The sequence below is a fragment of the Crinia signifera genome, chromosome 5 (assembly GCF_055691185.1).
Source record: "Crinia signifera chromosome 5, ASM5569118v1, whole genome shotgun sequence".
NCBI lineage: Eukaryota > Metazoa > Chordata > Amphibia > Anura > Myobatrachidae > Crinia > Crinia signifera.
Window position 1 is genome coordinate 332,034,643 of NC_139221.1, and position 18,615 is coordinate 332,053,257.

The window sequence follows — 18,615 nt, forward strand, 5'->3', positions numbered from 1 at the left end:
AGTGATGCAGACAGTGGTCACATGATCAGCGCAGGTAGTGATGCAGACAGTGGTCACATGATCAGCACAGGTAATGTTGCAGAGACAGAGGTTACATGGTCAGCGCAGGTAGTGATGCAGACAGTGGTCACATGATCAGCGCAGGTAATGTTGCAGAGACAGAGGTCACATGATCAGCGCAGGTAGTGATGCAGACAGTGGTCACATGATCAGCACAGGTAATGTTGCAGAGACAGAGGTCACATGATCAGCGCAGGTAGTGATGCAGACAGTGGTCACATGATCAGCACAGGTAATGTTGTAGAGACAGAGGTCACATGATCAGCACAGGTAATGATGCAGAGACAGAGGTCACATGATCAATGATGCAGAGACAGAGGTCACATGATCAATGATGCAGAGAAGCTTTGGCTCAGGAATAGTTTCTATATGTGGGGGACAGCCCAAGACATTTTATAGAAATAAAGATAAGATCCATGAGGGAAGCATTTGCTCCATGCACAGCAGACGTCTGAAGCTCTTTGAAGACCAGCATGGACTAGGACATAGAAGTAATGGCAGATACCAGGCTATGGAGCCTCTGGATATAATGTCAGGGTCTCTATCCTATAGCTCCCAGATGTGTTGGTACCAGCTACCAAGGCTTCCAAGGCAAGGGAAACATTTATAGAGCCGCCATGTTGGGAAAATTTGTAAATTGACATTTGAGAGGCCTGACTTACTGTATCCTTCTGAGTAGCGATCAATCACTGGCGCAAATGGGCGGCCGCTGAACTTATCGCCATAATTCAGCAAGGCCTCTTTCACCACCTCGTAGCCCCAGAGAACCACCACAGGGTCTGTCAGTTTCCATACTGTGAACATTGGACCATACTTCTTATGGAGCTGCAGGAAAAGCACCACATATCATTGGATAGACCGATATTAGCTCTACAAGCATTAGGTGGACTACTGAAGGTTGACATGACTGAAGGTCGACATGGCTGAAGGCCGACGGGGTCATTATGCCAACACAAGCATTAGGTCAACATGGGGAAGGTGGACAGTCAAACGGTTGACATTGTACCCATGTCGACCTTCATGCAGGTCAACCTTCAGTGGTGGACCCAAAGCTTGTCTATCTAGTGACCATGTCCCGTTACAACATTTAATATGGAGTTTTATCTACAGATGTCCCATTAAATCCACCCAGACAGGCGCTATAAACAATATAAACCTTCGGGTGCATACAGGACAATACATTGGATCAAGGCGAGGGGCATGCACCAAAATTACTTTCCAGATACAAAGGTCCTTAGATGGAAATGCACCAGGGGTGACTGTAATGACATGACTGGGAGAGACTGAAGATCTTACAGGTGAGAACATCATGGAGCTACACTCAGTATGACCTGGCACATGGGCAATCCTTCGCCGACAAAGGGCACCACTGGAACTTTCCAACTTATTATCTATCATAGATACACACTATTTTTTAAATGGAGACAACGAGGAGCTCTGGGGTGTCATGCTATTTCCACTTTTAGAATATTAATGCCCCAACAAAGTTTAGACTATCTATTCCTGAATTTCAATATTAAGTTGTATCAAAGGATTGCATTTTCTTTGCATTTGGACACAACACTGGCAGTTCTGTGTAGGTACAACCGTTTACAGTATTCCTCTGGTTTAACTGCTTCACTGATGAGGGTTTTTTCACCTACATGATGAGGTAATTTTCTAACATTAGAGCTCATTACATTCCAACAAGTATCAGTGATTTTTATGCCCTGCCCACTAAAAGCACCTGCCCAGAACCAGCCAGAAACGAGAAGGTCTGTGACACCAGTCAGTCCATTAGCACCACCAGTCCAATCAAAATACAAACCAGTCATATATCTTACATAAAAAAGAATAAATAGTGAAAAAAAAGAATGGTTTATAATGTGTTGGTTCTCGCACACATTCCTAAATACATCTGCATATAATGGGGCCAGGTTGGACCCCATCACTGTCCCCCTCAGCTGTATTGCATTGTCCCGTGGCAGGGGGGGGGGGGGGCAGTTGGCGCAGCAATGGTCTACACAGTGGCATATTTATAATGGGTGCAGTACACATGGGCCCCTGAGTCCAGGGGGCCAAAAAAGAACATGCTGCACCATTTATAAATACATCACTGTGATGACATGAGTTTTTCCCAATAATCTTAGTTTTGTTTTTCAGATTTTCCATCCACGTGGACTTTGATAGGGAATGGTAACTCATGAAAACCTGTTCACGTTTCAACCTTTTCCGTGTTGACATTTCACTTGTGTCGACAATTTTCCAGTTTCAACCTTCTGAGTGGTGACCTTTCAGGGTTGTCCTAATTACTGTGGATACTATGATTCACACACCTGCGCTTCCCTTTCCCCCAGCTTTCTGTTACTTGGCTAGTCCTCAGGATAACGTGGGGAAATAAGGTAACACAATAATATAGTAATTAAGGCTGAAAATAGACGTTAGTCCATCGAGTCCAACCTATTTGATGTGTAACTACTGACGTGAGTAAGTCATATCTAGAAGATTCCCTTAGTGGCCAAAAATGTATCTGGGTTTGATTTAAATTCATTAACAGTAGTCGCTGTAACCACCCCCACCAGCAATGAGTTCCAGAATGAATCCCAATCCTGTATGTGAACATAGTAATCATATCACCTCTCAACCTCAATTTCTCCAGTGAGAACATATTCAGCCTGGTATGACCTATCTCTGTATTCTAGTAATTTGAGGCCTTTTAATAGCTTAGTTACCCTTCTCTGTACCTATTCCAATTCCTTTGGAATAGGTGCCCAGAATTGAACACAATATTCCAAGTGTGGTCTCACCAATGCCTTGTAAAGAGGCGCTATCACATTGGCATCCCTTGACTCCATTCCCCTGTTAATGCATGCCAGTGTCCGGTTTGCTTTTACTGCTGACTTGAGCAGTGTGCACTATTACCCAGTATTTCATCTATGATGACCCCAAAGTCCTTCTCTACAGCAAAATTACCTATAATAACTCCATTTAGCCTATAAGTAGCTTGTTCATTTTTGTTCCCATAATGAATCACTTTACATTTATCTACGTTAAACTGCATTTTCCACCTTTCCACCCACCTTTCCAATTTATTTAAGTCACTTTGTAGTGTTTCCACATCCTCTCCTGAGTTCATTTCCTTCCTCAATTTCATGTCTTCCGCAAATATTGCAATTTTACTCACTAGGTCACTTTCAATATCATTAATAAACATATTAAACACGGTGGGTCCCAACAAGGTTCCAATATTGAACATTGCAGGACTCCACTTTGGACTTGAACTCAGCTGGAATGTATGCCATTTACCACCACTCTCTGTCCCCTATTGCGCAACCAGTTTTTAATCCAATTACAAATTTTATCCCCTAACCCTAAATTACCTAGTTTCATTAATAACCTTTTAAGAGGCACTGTGTCAAAAACTTTAGCACAATCAAGCAGTATTACCTCAACAGATTTCCAAGTCCATCCCTCTACTGATTTCCTCATAGAAGCTACTTAAATTAGTCTGACATGGTCTATTTTGATGTACCCATGCTGAGCCTAACCTATTTACCTTCTCCCGTTCTAAGACATTTTGGATACTATTTCTTATTGTTCCTTCTAATATTTTTCACACAATGGATGTAAGGCTGACCGGTCTATAATTTTCAGGGTTAGTTTTGCTCCCTTCCTTCCATATTGGTACTACGTTAGCTATGAGCCAGTCCCTTGGTACCATCCCCGAGTTTATTGATTCCCCGAATATCAGATATAATGGTAGTGCTATGACAGAACTCAATTCCTTAGTATCCTAGGGTGTATTTCATCCGGGCCAGAAGATATGTTACTATTTAGGTTCTGTAATGTATTTGTGACTTTTTCCTCACTCAAACCTACAGTTTGGGAGCAATCAGGAGCCGAGCATTTAATCTGTGGGAGATCTTCTGAAGATTCTTCCCTTGTAAATAATGAAGCCAAAAATTAATTAAACAATTCTGCTTTCTCTTTTCCTTCTATTACCAGGGGACCCTGCTTATTTTTTAGTGGGCCAATATTTTACTTCCTTAACCGTTTCCTGTTTATATAACTGTAGAATTTTTTGGGATTAGATTTGCTATCTGACGCTATTTTATGTTTAGTCTCTAATTTAGCCATCTTGATTGTATTGTTACATTTCTTATTACATTCTTTATATGCGGCACATGATTTGGGTGTCCCATCTTGTTTAAACGCTTTGAATGCCCTCTTTTTTTTCACTATTTCACATTTGACTTTGCTGGTAAGCCACATCGGTTTCCTTTTGACATTTGTTCTGTTATTTACCCTTTATTTAACCTAATAAATTTATCAGTGACCTTCAGCAGTATTGTTTTAAGTTTGCCACCTTTCAGTAGTATCCATACCTCTAAATAATTCCTTCCAGTTTACATACTTTAAGGCAGGGGTGTCCACACTTTTTGCGATGAGGGCCAGATTTGGTGAGGTGAAAATCTGTGGGGGCCGACCATTCAGCCTGGCATTCTTTGAATCATAAATCACATCAGAATGGTCCCCCACTCTGCCCCCATTCACTCTATGTCCCCCAGCCTGCCCCCATTCACTCTATGTCCCCCAGCCTGCCCCTCCTTCCCTGTATGTCCCCCATTCACTGTATGTTCCCCACTCTGCACCCATTCACTCTGTCCCACAGCCTGCCCCCATTCACTCTATGTCCCCCAGCCTGCCCCTCCTTCCCTGTATGTCCCCCATTCACTGTATGTTCCCCACTCTGCACCCATTCACTCTGTCCCACAGCCTGCCCCCATTCACTCTATGTCCCCCAGCCTGCCCCTCCTTCCCTGTATGTCCCCCATTCACTGTATGTTCCCCACTCTGCACCCATTCACTCTGTCCCACAGCCTGCCCTTCTCTTAATGTCCATCAGTGCCTCCAGTCATTGTATGCCCCCAAGCCTGACCTTCCTTCACTCCCATTCACTGTATGACCCCCATTCACTATGTACCACACTCTGCCCCCATTCACTGTATGTCCCCCAGCCTGCCCCCCCTTCCCTGTATGTCCCCCAGCCTGCCCCTGCCTCCCCCTTCTCTTAATGTCCATCAGTGCCTCCATTCATTGTATGCCCCCAAGCCTGACCCTCCTTCACTGTATGACTCCCATTCACTGTATGACCCCCATTCACTATGTACCCCACTCTGCCCCCATTCACTGTATGTCCCCCAGCCAGCCCCTGCTCCCCCTTCTCTGAATGGCCATCACTGCCTCCATTCACTGTATGTCCCCCAGCCTGACCCTCCGTCACTGTATGTCCCCCACTCTGCCCCCTCCCTTCTCTGTAGGTTTCCCAGCACCTTGTGTGAGCCAGAGGACGGAGAGGCAAAGCAGGCACTGCAAGGACAGGAGATGCTTGGGCTCCCGCTGCTGCCCTCCTCCGCTCTACATGTTACGGGAGAAAGCTTCCCCCTTGCTGCCCCCCTCCCCAAACACTGCTGTCACTGTGATTGTGGAGTAGGGTGATATATATATATATATATATATATATATATATATATATATATATATATATATATATATATATATATATACGATTGCAGCAGCAGGGGTAGGACACCAAACACATCTGACTGTGGCGGCCGGCACCTCCTCACTGCAGCAGACAGCAAGGTAAAGGCGCGCTCGCCGGGGCCCCACTTTTAGTGTCCTGTCCTGTGCTTTCCACATCTGATGCTCTGCCCGCTTCCAGCTGGAGGCTGCGGGCCACTTGAAATGACAGCACGGGCCGCAATTGGCCCCCGGGCCTGACTTTGGGCATGCCTGCTTTAAGGTCTCCCCAAATTTACCAAAGTTTGCTTTTCTGATATTTAAGGACCTAGTTGCTCCAATATAATTATCTTTGTTATTAGTACTAGCACAGGATTAATGACATTGTATGATGTCAGGAGTACCACTGGTTTTATTGGTAAATTATAATATGTGACCGCGGCCTGTGGGCCTCTCTGCGACATCACAGGGCCGGTGCCCGGAGACGTCATTACCAAATATCAGTGTTTGTCACACAGAGCCCTGTCACTTACAGGGACGTACACATGGCGGATGTATTATATATGCAGACATGGATTCTGAGTGACAGGGGTGTAGGCCCATGACCCACATAGAGGCGAGAACAGAACCTGTGGTGAGCATGGCGAGTGCTGCGAGCCTGCTACTGATGTCGGTATACTGACTGTCGGGATCCCCATTGTCGGACAGTCATACCATCCGCATAGTGTACTTACTGTGGAGCTGGATATTCTACGTGTTACGCTTAGTAACTGTCCATTATTGGGTTTGTCATTATATTGCTACGATATGACATCACAATGTTCCATGTTACGCACCTCTGGGAAATATTTGCAGGCAGCTCGGTCTCCGACATATTTGGGGGTCCCCAGGAGAGGGATTGGAGCAGGTCCAGGAGGCAGGAACTGGTACTTCTTTTGCTTTCTCCTGAATGAGATGAGGAAGAGGAGAGAGAGGAGGAAGAGGAGCGAGAGGAGGAAGGATGCCGCCAGGGACAGCGCTGGGAAGACGCTCATGGTCCTGTCAGTATCAGGAGGAGGGGAATGTGTCCTTCTGTACCTGCCATTATACGGGAGACAGAGGTGTGGTGTTAGTACTGAGCAACGTCCTACGGCTCCTCTGCCATCATTTCCTATGGTAACCCGTCCAGTCCACAATGAGAGGACCCGGCTTCCTCCATGCTCCATACTATATACTCATATAGTGGGCGGAGCTTCATATATCATAGAATCAGTGGTGGATTGATAGATCTACAGTGTCTACATAGACAGCCAGTAGGTCGACAGGGTCAAGATGTCGACAATCAAAAGGTCAACATTCAAAAGGTCAGTATCTGAGGAAGAATGACTTTACAGAAAGAATGGTGAACCAGGGGTATAGCATACAGTACCTCCCAACATTTGTGTAGTGCAAATTGGGATTTCCATATTTTGGGAGCGTGTTCTATCAATCAAGGGGTGTGGCCTCAATTCTGCAAGGCCGCGCCCCTGGTTCTGCCAATATGGGGCATGGCCAGTGGCACTGTGAGCTGCTGGCCATGCCCCCAGCCCCTCTGTAAACTTTTTTGGGATAGACATAAGGATCTCCGGTACTTCTTTACTTTCACGGCGCCACTAGAAATCGCGGGCATCGCGGCCATTGAATGCACTAAAAATCGGGTGCGACGCGACCGACGCGATGCCCGCGATTTCCCATAGGGACCAATGTTAAATGTCTCAATTGACCCGATTTTTCTGTTCAATGCCTCAATTGACCCGATTTCTCCATAGGAAACAATGTTAAATGGCCCACAGAGGCCAAATAGCCACCCTGAAGTGTGAAATGGCCCCCACAATTGTTAACGCCACCCCACGATCAACGTGAACCCGAAGCGTGGCGAGCGCAGCGAGCCCGCGAGGGGCGGCGGTACGCGTCCTCCGACCTTTTCATACCCCCACTATCCACGTCGGCGTGGAGTTGAGAATAGAATAGTGTGGCGAGCCTGAAGCGTGGCGAGCGCACGCGGATACCTTCACAGGTAAACGCGTCCCTTCGCGGGCTTCACAGGTATCCTCGTCCCCTCGCGGGGCTCGCTGCGCTCGCCACGCTTCGGGCTCGGTGGCTCGCTGCGCTCGCCACACTATTCTATTCTCAACTCCACGCCGACGTCTATTTGGCCTCTGTGGGCCATTTAACATTGATTCCTATGGAAAAATCGTGTCAATTGAGAAATTTAACATTGGTCCCTATGGGAAATCGCGGGCATCGCGTCGCACCTGATTTTTTAGTGCATTCAATGCCCGCGATGACCGCGATATCCTATCTGTCCTAATCTAGTGGCGCCGTGAAAGTAAAGAAGTACCGGATCTCCTTACAAAGAACTAAGGATCTAATATGGCTTGAGATCACCATAAGGATAAAACCGGCAGCCTGGATGGGTCAAGTGGTTCTACTCTTCCATCACAGTCATTTGTGAGCCGCTGCTTGTGGTACGTGACCTCATCTTTTGTTACATGTTTTTTATTTAAATAAGGTTCATCTCTTAAATGGTAATTGCACCATTGGAGCGCCCACGTTCTTGTGTTTTAGAGAACACAAGCGGAGTGCTATTAAGATTTTTAAGACAGGTGTGGAACCCTGTAAGACACCTGGGGTGAAATGTAATAGGATGAGAGATTCAGAAAGTGAGAGATTTGGTAAGAAATCTCCAGTTTTTTTTAAACCGGCAATCATTTACTCTGCACAGCCAGTTTGATTTTGAAGTGTAAATGATTGCCGGTTTAAAAAAAACTGGAGATTTCTTACCAAATCTCTCACTTTCTGAATCTCTCATCCTATTACATTTCACCCCTGATCCTCGTATTGATACGGGACTTTTTGACCACTGGGACTGGAATCGTTTACCTACATCATATATCTATATTATCTTTGCGCAGTCACATATATATATATATATATATATATATATATGTAGATATGTTATTGCTGTACATACAGTATTCCCATCTGCAGACCCCACAGTGATGCCAGTATCTTTGTCACATCCTGCAAATAACCTTTATTCATATAGTAGCACCAACATATTACACAGCGCTGTACAGGGACTATTACATAATTCCCCTCAGTCCCTGACCAGTGTTCCCTACCACACGTGTGCACCCGGATTACAGTGTACTGATCAGCAGCCAATCACCAGCGAGCTTCTGAACTACAAGCACAACCCACACAGTCACAGGGAGAACATACAAACTGCACACATAATAAATGACCTGATAATTATATGATTATATCACTGACCTTTCGCTCTGGCTGCTTAGACCTGTAGGTATATAATCCAGGTACGCCTCACCTGTCCTCTCTCCCCGCAGACAGTGTCCCTGCTGTTTATAAACCAGAAGCAAACACAGATCGTTAGGCTTTCAGGTGAAAGGTTCCCTGCGCGCTGTAAAAGGACCTTACGCTTTACATAGCACATAGCTTCCTCATACATAAAGATTTTACTGCTCTCACGCAGCTAACATACAGAGGGAGACATAGCGCAGGACCCCTGACGTGTGTGCAGACAGTGGGAGCAGGTGATTGGTGGACGGACACACAGAAACTTTGTATACAGTGACATATAATAGGCAGAACGTGCATGCATCCCGGCACGAGATACTCCTAATCGGGATATAGAAATGTTTTACAAGTTACAGATTCGCAGTGCAGGCTCTATGGATATGTTTTACATCCACGGCAACCACATAAACACATGAGGTTATAAACTCTGCATTGAGACATTGTAAATAATTAACATTCTGCAGCAGCACCCAGACTGAGGGCCTGGCGCCACGAGGGGAGGGGTACTAATTACCCGGGCCTAGGTCTGATGGGGGGGGGGCACAGTAGGGACCACAATACATGGCAGCAGTGCCCAGACTGAGGTCCTGGCGCCAAGAGGGGAGGGGTACTAATTACCCGGGCCCAGGTCTGATGGGGGGGGGGGGCGCAGTAGGGCATTTTCTATCGTAGGGCATCGTATCAGTCGGATCGCATCGCATGCGATCCGATTGCATGCGATGCAATGCGATCCGACCCGATTTTTAGTTGTACAGGCACCCTAATGGGTGATTACTATGTTGAATGCACCCCCATTGTTAACGCCACCCCCACTATCAACGCCAACCCGAAGCGTGGCGAGCGCAGCGAGCGCAGCGAGCCCGCGAGGGGCGGCGGTACGCGTCCTCCGACCTTTTCATACCCCCACTATCCACGTCGGCGTGGAGTTGACTTTAGATAGTGTGGCGAGTGCAGCGAGCCACCGAGCCCGAAGCGTGGCGAGCAGACGCGTATTACTGCACATGTACTCCGCGTCCCATCGCGGGGCTCGCTGTGCTCGCCACACTATCTAAAGTCAACTCCACGCCGACGTGGATAGTGGGGGTATGAAAAGGTCGGAGGACGCGTACCGCCGCCCCTCGCGGGCTCGCCACGCTTCGGCTTATCGTTGATAGTGGGGGTGGCGTTAATAATGGGGGTGCATTCATCATAGTAATCACCCCTCAGGGTGCTGTACAATTAAAAATCGGGTCGGATCGCAGCAGTCATATACAGAGCACAGATGGAGCGGCTCTCATTAGAGAAACTCTCCACCACCGTGTGAAGGGGATCTATTAGATGGATCATCGGCTCACTTTGAAAAAAGGGGTAATTTGATAATAACGAAGCTTCATTTGTTTTACAATCATTTATTGCCATAAACGGTAAATCAACCCTTTTTTTTTTTTACTTAAAAAAAAAAAAAATTTAAACATTAAGCTGAACAAATAAGAACATACATGACCGAGTAAAACACTGATCGATGGCTGGGTACAGAATCAATATTGATGGCAACCATCGATGGCGTCTGCACCGATGGCCATCCCTAGCAGCAGCAGCCTTATTATTCCTTCTTTCACTTGCAGTCGCAGCACTGTACTCAGTCTCCAGAGTCAGTACATCTCAGCTGCCACAGGTGGCAGTGCTGAGAACAGACGAATGCATTGTAATGGAAACGAAACTGAAAGTAAAGGAATTACAGATGGGTCAGGTCCCATCTTTGCAGGGGATGGCGCTGGCGTCGCCAGCCGCCATCCCCCGCCAGCGCCATGGCGATGGTGAGAAGGGGACGCGCGCGCACGAGCGGCGCGCGCGTCCCCTTCCGACGGCGCTTCGATCCGTTCCCCCGGGTCCCCGCCGGCTTGCCGCCGGTAACCCGGGGTCCCCGCCGCCTGCCCGCACCCCCCCCTAACCCCCCCTAACCCTGTCCGTCTCCCTGAGGCGGAGACGGACAGGGTTTCCGTCGCGCTAGCGACGGAGACTGAGACGCGCGTGCGCGTGAGACGCACGCGCGTCTCAGTCTCCTCGCTGGCGAGGCTGCTGGCGGGTCGCCAGCGCGTACGTTCTGGCGACCCGCCAGCAAGGATGTATACAGTAACATACTGTACCTTTTTGGGATCAGCGGCTCATTCTCTCTTTTATGGGATCCGTCCAAAAGACCTGCTTCGTTCGCAAACGTTCCATCTCTACTGGGAGCTTCAGGGAAGGTAGCAGCTTTCTAACAAGCTGATTGATTCCCTGGAGCTCCATAGAGCTCTCCATCAGGGGGCAGGAGACCCTGGCAGGGGATTAGGGATGCCCATCTCTGGAGATTAAGTCTGGGCTAGAGATGTTCAGATGGTCCCCTGGCAGGCTTCTGGAAGTACGTTTAGGCAGGAAACCTTTCCCCTAGCCAGACAAGGTGGCGCTTGGGTGGTACCTAGCACCCCAGGTGGACAGTGGTCTCAGGGGAGTAACCAATCCCCTCTGTCCACAGAGAGATCTAGGAGAGTGTCCTTTTAAGGACTTATATTTGAGCAATAAACATCCCTTTTAAGACAACCGTTTTCATCTTGCGACCAATAGGATTACTGCACTAATCTTGTTCTCCTCCTGTACTGAGTAAAAGATCCAGCATCTCCAAGCTCCACTCTGCTGGCTACTGACGCAGAGGCCAGTGGAGACCACTCAATGCTGGTTGGAGGTGTGTCAACAGTGTGTCGAGGCATACATCTCAGCAGGTAGTACTCAGGTACTGGCATTGGTCCTGAGGAGGTATCCGCAGTTCTAGATGCCGAGTCAGTAATGGGCAGTTACTGATGGTACCAGGGAATCCCCTATTGGCCAGAGACCAGAACCCGCTGTCTGTGGACCCGAAGGGCATAGCCAGAGCCTAGGGCAGGCAACCAGTCACTGAAATTGGTGGCAGTGGTGGGATATCCCAGTCGACTTTTTGGTCATCCGATTGGAGAAGCCGAGTTACTCAGGGAGGAGTAACTGCAGCACAGGAGAACACGCAAGATGGCGGACATCAGCAGAATGTCAAAGGACGACTTTGAGAACGTGTGTCGGGAAAAGTGTGTGGATATCCCTTTAAAAGTAACTGAAAATGTAATGAGGATGGTGCTCATGAGCTTGGAGGAGTCGAGTCGGGAGGAGGTGGAACACATTGACGGCAACAGCACCCAAGGGAGGACAGTCCAGCAGAGGACCTTCTGGTGGGGCGGCACGGATAGCCTAGCAGATTTGCAATCGGAAGTTGGTGATAGGGCAACAGAGCTCAAAAGCATGCTCATCATTCGGATGTGGCATTCGGAGGCCGTGGTACCCCAAGAGCCATTGCCAGCTGCTGCCCTCAGAGCGGATGTATCCAGTTTGCAAAGTTTGCCTACAGCAATGGGGACATTGATGGACATTTGCAAGATTTTGAGAGGACTTGGTAACTACATGATTTGCCTAACACCTTTTGCCCACCCTGCATGAAGAGGCCTTGGAGGCCTATCAAGGAGTGGCAACTGAGGACTGTGGGTATTATGACATTGTTGCAAAGACCCTCCTCCAATGCTTTTTTTTATCACTCCTGAGTCCTACAGGAAAAAGTTCTGGGACTTGCCAAAGAATCCTGGCAGCACCCATGAGCAGTTCACTACCCAGCTGCGACAGTACTTGGTGAAGTGGGTGAAGGAATCGGAGGCCACAACATGGGACACCCTGATTGACCTGATCTGCAGGAAGCAGTTCTACTGCAGGTGTACCCCAGAAGTGAAGGAGTGGGTGCTAGATTGGGAGCCACCATCTTAAAGATGACTGCCCAGCTAGAGGACAAGTATGTGGCAATTCGGTCACATGGGTTGAAACACCCAAGTAGCAGTCATTTTTAACCTGCGTGCTCTTGGACAGCAATTACCCTGCAGCTTCCCTGCAAGTAATCAGGGATCACTGGAGCCCTGACTGGACAAGAAGTGCTACAGCTGTGGGAAAATAGGACATCTGATGAACTTTCCCACTCCGCCGGCACCCCAGACTCGTGCCCCATATCCGAGTGCTGGAGCCCAGATGGCTTGTTAAACTAGTGGAAATAAGCCCACAGAGACTGTACTCCCTCCAGTCAGTCCGATGGAGTGTGGTGGGAAGCAGGCAGACTCTGCAGAGAGAGTCACCTGCATGGCCAAGTGGTCTCTGCAAAATATGTGGAGGCACCTGCAGCCGGTCCAAGTGAGCTCCCTGCAGGGAGAAGGCCCGAGAGACTCGATCCCTGTTGTGAGCACCAGGCTTATTGATCCTGCTTCAGTATTGCAGGGTCGCACTGCCAAAGTTACAATGGCAGATGGAGCAGAGCGAGAGGTACCCATGGCCAGAGTCTACCTGAACTGGGGAGCTGGACAAGATTTTCGAGATGTTGCCTTCATGGATGGCCTCCCAACGGATGTAGTCCTGGGGAATGATCTTGGTGGTAGAATCATTACCACATTTGCTAACGCCATCGCCTGGAGTCAAGCTGCCAGACTACAGTCCTTACCATTGACACAAGCCCAGCCAAGAGGAAAAGACCAGACAGTGGCCAGAGAACTGCCAATCACAGCATCAACCAGCTCAGAGGAAAATACTACAGCAGCTAGATTAGCGCATCTGCCCAGCATGCCTATTGCCTCTGGTGTGCCAACGTCCCCTAGCAATGCAGAGGATATGTGTGTGTGTGCCAGCTTGTTGTATCCTAAGGGTGGTGCCCAGAAATGCTCCTGTGCCTAGTGGTTTGCCAACTCCAGCGGTGAGTATGAGTGACAACACTGACCTTGACATGACAACCAGAGTGACCCTAGAAATCCAAACCTAGATCCCCCTGCAGAGTGTCCCCCTTTAGGAGAAAGCGAGGGCCACTAGCAGAAAGTTAGGGAGGCTCAACCTTCTGACCCATCCCTGAAAGGTATGAGGCACCATGCTGGCAGTGGCCTTAATGGGGTGGGGGAAGGTAGTGTGACCTGGCGGAAGGGTTAAGGCCCAAAGTAGTCAAGAAGGTAGAAGGGGATAGAACAAACAGGGTAGGTTCCCTGAGACCTAGGTCCTTTGTGGAGGACAGGAGGGAAGGTCTTATCGTTAGTGCTGAAGGGAGCCCGGGAGACATGATTGAGGTGCAGTGCCTGGGAATAGTGTGGAAGAAGACATGGGTAGGCCCAGACCAGTGAAGGTAGAGGCAACCGGAGGCTATCCCCGGTCCACAACACCCAGACAGGTACTGACCTTAGAAACTGTAAGGCCCTACAGACCAGTTGTCCCTGACTCTAGTTTGGTAGCGACGTCCCTTACAGTAGTGACTAGGAAGGGTCTTCCCAAGACAGTGGACTGTACACCTGCTTGTGAGTTGGCATTCCAGTCGCTGAAGGAGGCTCTGGTACCAGCTCCAGGGCTGATGACGCATATTTATTACCAGGACATTGTGGTACAGACTATTGCGTCACTGCACGGACTGGGAGCAGTACTGAGCCAGGAGGAGCCATGTGGGCAGGAGCACCCTGTGGCTTGTGTGAGCAGAAAACTGCTATGGTGGGAGGTGGGGTATGCTATAATTTGGACACACTTGGTGGCAATTGTGTGTGCAGCAGACCAGCTTTGCCTTATTTGTGCAACTTTTCCGCCACAGTGGTGAAGGACCCCCTACCTATTGAAGGTTTGATAACTACCTTGGGGGAAACAGACAGACTATTGTGGTGGAGACTTGGACTTAATAGTGACATTTGGGACATAGTACACCAACCAGAAATGGCCCACTGCAATCTGGAGGAACTGTCTAGGTTGGAGCCAAAGGTCAACACCCCGTGTAAAATAGGAGGAGGGCCTGTGAGCCCTGTGTAAAGTTGTACATCTGCCTGTATCTGAATGCTGTAACATCTGTATGCTGTGCCTCCTAGTGATAGGGAAGGGTCATTTTAAGGACTTATATTTGCGCAATAAACATCCTTTGCCTCAAGACGACCATTTTCATCTTGTGACCAATAGGAATACTACACTAATCCCGTTCTCCTCCTGTACTGGGTAAAGGATCCAGCGTCTCCAAGCTCTGCTAACTACCACCTGTCACGACCACCATGGCTGCTACCCAGTTCCCCTGTGCTGTGCCTAGCCCTAAGACTTATATCAGCGTGTCTCCTGCCACAGCGCTCACCTCCGCTCCTGTTCCTTATGCTGGTGGTGTGCATGCTTTCGCACTGTCACCACCAGGTGACAGTGGTGGCGTGTACTCCGGTGCCATGCAGGGTCTGGGTGGCGTGAGATATGAGCCGACATGACAGGTCTGTGTTTGGTTTGGTCTCTGGCTGGAATCGAAGGCAGCAGCACATGTGTGCACAATCCCGGCCGGCTGGTTTCTGTCACCTCTGCTGGCGGCGGCCATCTTTTGGGATCCATCAGCCTATACTGCGCGGCTCCACCTAGTGCTGTCAAACAGCCATCCAATCGCCGCACAGCTCACCCTTCAAGTACTGACTTACCAGGCAAGACCGACAGTCAGTACAATGATGTCCATCCCTATGCATCATTGTTCACTCCTGGCTGTCTGTAGCATTCACTATAGTTCCTGCGCCTCCGGTGAAGTCATCCTCTACTCCTGCTGATCATCTCACTGCTATACCTGTGTACCACGGAACCTGCTGCCGCCTAAACGGACTGGATAAGATTAGCCCCCCAAAGGGGTATTATCTTTCTCCTTACTCCTGACGGTTATTCTCCACGGTTACTTCTGGTTCTGCAGCCACTATCCTATTCAGCAAGGTCATTCGGACTTCATCATCATATCCTCATTCAATTCTCCAATTCTTTACTTGACCCCAGCTGAGCGTAAACGTCGCCTTTGTCTTTATTGTGCTGATCCCCAGCATGCCGTCGATTCCTGTCCTAAGAAGCCGGGAAATGCCAGAACCTAACATGTAAGAGAGAGGGCAGGTTAGGGGTTGTTATCACCTCTCCAAATTACAAAGACTGTATCCTGCAAGTTTCTTTACGAGTTAAACATCAGTTCAGACAGTTGCCAGCTCTTCTCGACTCGGGAGCAGCAGAAAGTTTCATCACCACTGATGTTGTCAAACGTTGGCGTCTACCTACCGCCCCCCTTCAGCACCCAGTGTACCTTACCGCTGTGGATGGGAGTCATATATTAGGAGAGACTGTCACTCAACCATTAACTCTGCAAATTGGACTACATGTTGAAAAAATACAGTTCTTTGTCATTCCCAAATCCTCCTACCCAATAGTTTTGGGTCTCCACTGGCTACGTACCCATAATCCCAGTATCAATTGGGTAACGTCCCAGGTTCAAACTTGGGGTGCCACCTGTACCAAATCATGTCTCAAATCTATGGCACCCACACGTCAAGTCTCCCTTCAGATTCCAGAAGGGTTACCTACCCCATATCAAGACTTTTCTGATGTATTTTGTAAAAAGGCTACCGACAAATTACCTCCTCATCGTCCGTGGGACTGCTCTATCGAGCTGATACCAGGGAAAAATCCTCCTCGGGGTCGCACTTACCCTTTGTCATTGCCTGAGACTCAAGCTATGTCCTATTATATCAAACAAAATCTAGCCAAAGGGTTTATCCGCCCCTCAACTTTGCCTGCCGGAGCTGGTTTCTTTTTTGTCAAAAAAAAGGATGGAGGGTTACCGCCTTGCATCGACTATCGAGGTTTAAAAATTAAAAATTGTTACCCGCTGCCAATTATCACAGAGCTTTTTGATAGAATCAAAGGGGCAACCATCTTTTCAAAGTTAGATCTCTGCGGAGCTTACAATCTCATTCGCATTCGTGAAGGAGATGAGTGGAAGACCGCCTTTAATACAAGAGATGGACACTATGATTATCTTGTCATGCCTTTTGGTCTAAGTAATGCCCCAGCGGTTTTTCAGTCTTACATGAACAAACTGTTCCATGATCTTCTGTACAAACATGTGGTAGTTTACCTCGACGATATCGTGATATTTGCCAACAATCTTCAAAAACATCGAGAAATTGTCAAAGAAGTACTCTCTCGCCTCATAAAGAACTTCCTTTTCTGTAAACTGGAAAAATGTATTTTTGAGGTCTCATCCATACCCTTATTAGGGTACATTGTATCTGGAAATGGATCCAGCTAAAGTGGAAGCAATCCAGTCGTGGCCTCGTTCCCATACTCTCCGAGGGGTCCAAAGGTTCCTCGGATTTGCAAATTATTATAGAAAATTCATCAAAGCTTTTCTACTATTGTTGCTCCAATAACTGCCCTTACCCACAAAGATGCCAAACCCTCCAAATGGGATACTGAGGCTTCTAATGCCTTCTTGCTACTCAAAGAAAAATTCATTTCTGCACCAGTTCTGGCTCAACCAGATGTCAGTCTGCCCTTCATTCTGGAGGTCGACGCCTCTGCCATCGGCGTGGGAGCAGTGATTTCGCAGACTGACGGACAGTTGCATACATGTGTTTTCTTCTCTAAGAAATTCTCTCCGGCTGAACTACGCCATAGGGGACCAAGAACTGTTAGCTATAAAAATGGCCTTGGAGGAGTGGCGGTATCTGCTCGAGGGGGCAATTCATGTTATCAATGTTATTACTGATCACAAAAATTTGCTTTATTTAAAAAATGCACAATGTCTTATTCCTCGTCAAGCCAGATGGGCGATGTTCTTTTCTAGATTTAATTTTAAATTGTCTTTTTCTCCTGGAGCGAAGAATCGTAAGGCAGATGCTCTGTCTAGGTTGGGGGAAACAGAGGAGGAGTCAAAATCCTATGAAGGAAGTCCAATCATTAATCCTCTCGCTCGTATATGTAGTGCTGTGTGCACAGATGTAGGATTACATGTTATATGTAGTGCTGTACGCACCGATGTAGGATTACATGCTATATGTAGTGATGTATGCACAGATGTAGGATTACACGTTATATGTAGTGCTGTACACACCGATTTAGGAGTACATGTTATATGTAGTGTTGTGTGCACAGATGTAGGATTACATGTTATATGTAGTACTGTATGCACAGATGTAGGATTACACGTTATGGGCCTTATTCTGGTTGGAGCGGCCGGGCCGTACGCGTACGTCCCGGGGTTTTTCATGATCTGCGCATGTGCAGATACGCTAATGCGCCGGCACGAACACTCCACAACGCTTACGGCCGGGGTCTCAACGTGCGAAAAAACCTGTACGCGAGTGTACGGGTAATGGGGCGGCATAGGGGCGTGTTGATGGGAGCGGCCGAAATAATGAGGGAAAATGGGCGTAAATATGGGCGTACACGGGGGTGTGCACCAAAAATGAGCGGTGCTAGTACCGCACGATCGACTAAGGCACCGTTCATTTCGGACACCAAACAGGCGGCCGCCAACCGCCAGCTCAAACCACCCCTACAGATACCGCATGCCAGCGTGCGGCTGAGTTGGCTAATTAACGCTGATTACTACTCAAACACATACACCTGAATGTAATAAGCAATGCTGCAGTCTATTAAGTCCAAACCATGATTTCACTGCCTGCAAGCCACACATGCAGCACGCAAACACATTGGAAGCTTATGTTTCTATACTTCTCCACAATTAAAGGTTTGTTTAATTTAAGGTAAGAATCTTTTTATACGCTAAGGTAGGTATTTGCTAAACAGTTAGACACATTCACTACGTGCTTTCATAGACTTTACGCAGTAGCACACTCAATCTACACAAGTCGACATGTGTCAACGTGTTCACTCTAATAC

General features: G+C 48.0%; 1 protein-coding gene across 1 annotated transcript in view; it reads right to left on the reverse strand.

The window, feature by feature from the left end:
• Window positions 1-9,269, reverse strand: part of LOC146005648 (cytochrome P450 2F5-like) — a 90,080-nt gene extending 80,811 nt beyond the window's left edge. Inside the window, exons 1-4 of the mRNA XM_083145039.1 lie at window positions 9,083-9,269; window positions 8,857-8,939; window positions 6,399-6,639; window positions 723-885 (exon numbers count right to left, since the gene is read on the reverse strand). Coding sequence (XP_083001165.1) covers window positions 723-885; window positions 6,399-6,639; window positions 8,857-8,939; window positions 9,083-9,202 — 607 coding nt within the window. The 5' untranslated portion in view covers window positions 9,203-9,269. The remainder of the gene's footprint in view (window positions 1-722; window positions 886-6,398; window positions 6,640-8,856; window positions 8,940-9,082) is intronic.
• Between the last annotated feature and the right edge of the window lie 9,346 nt (window positions 9,270-18,615).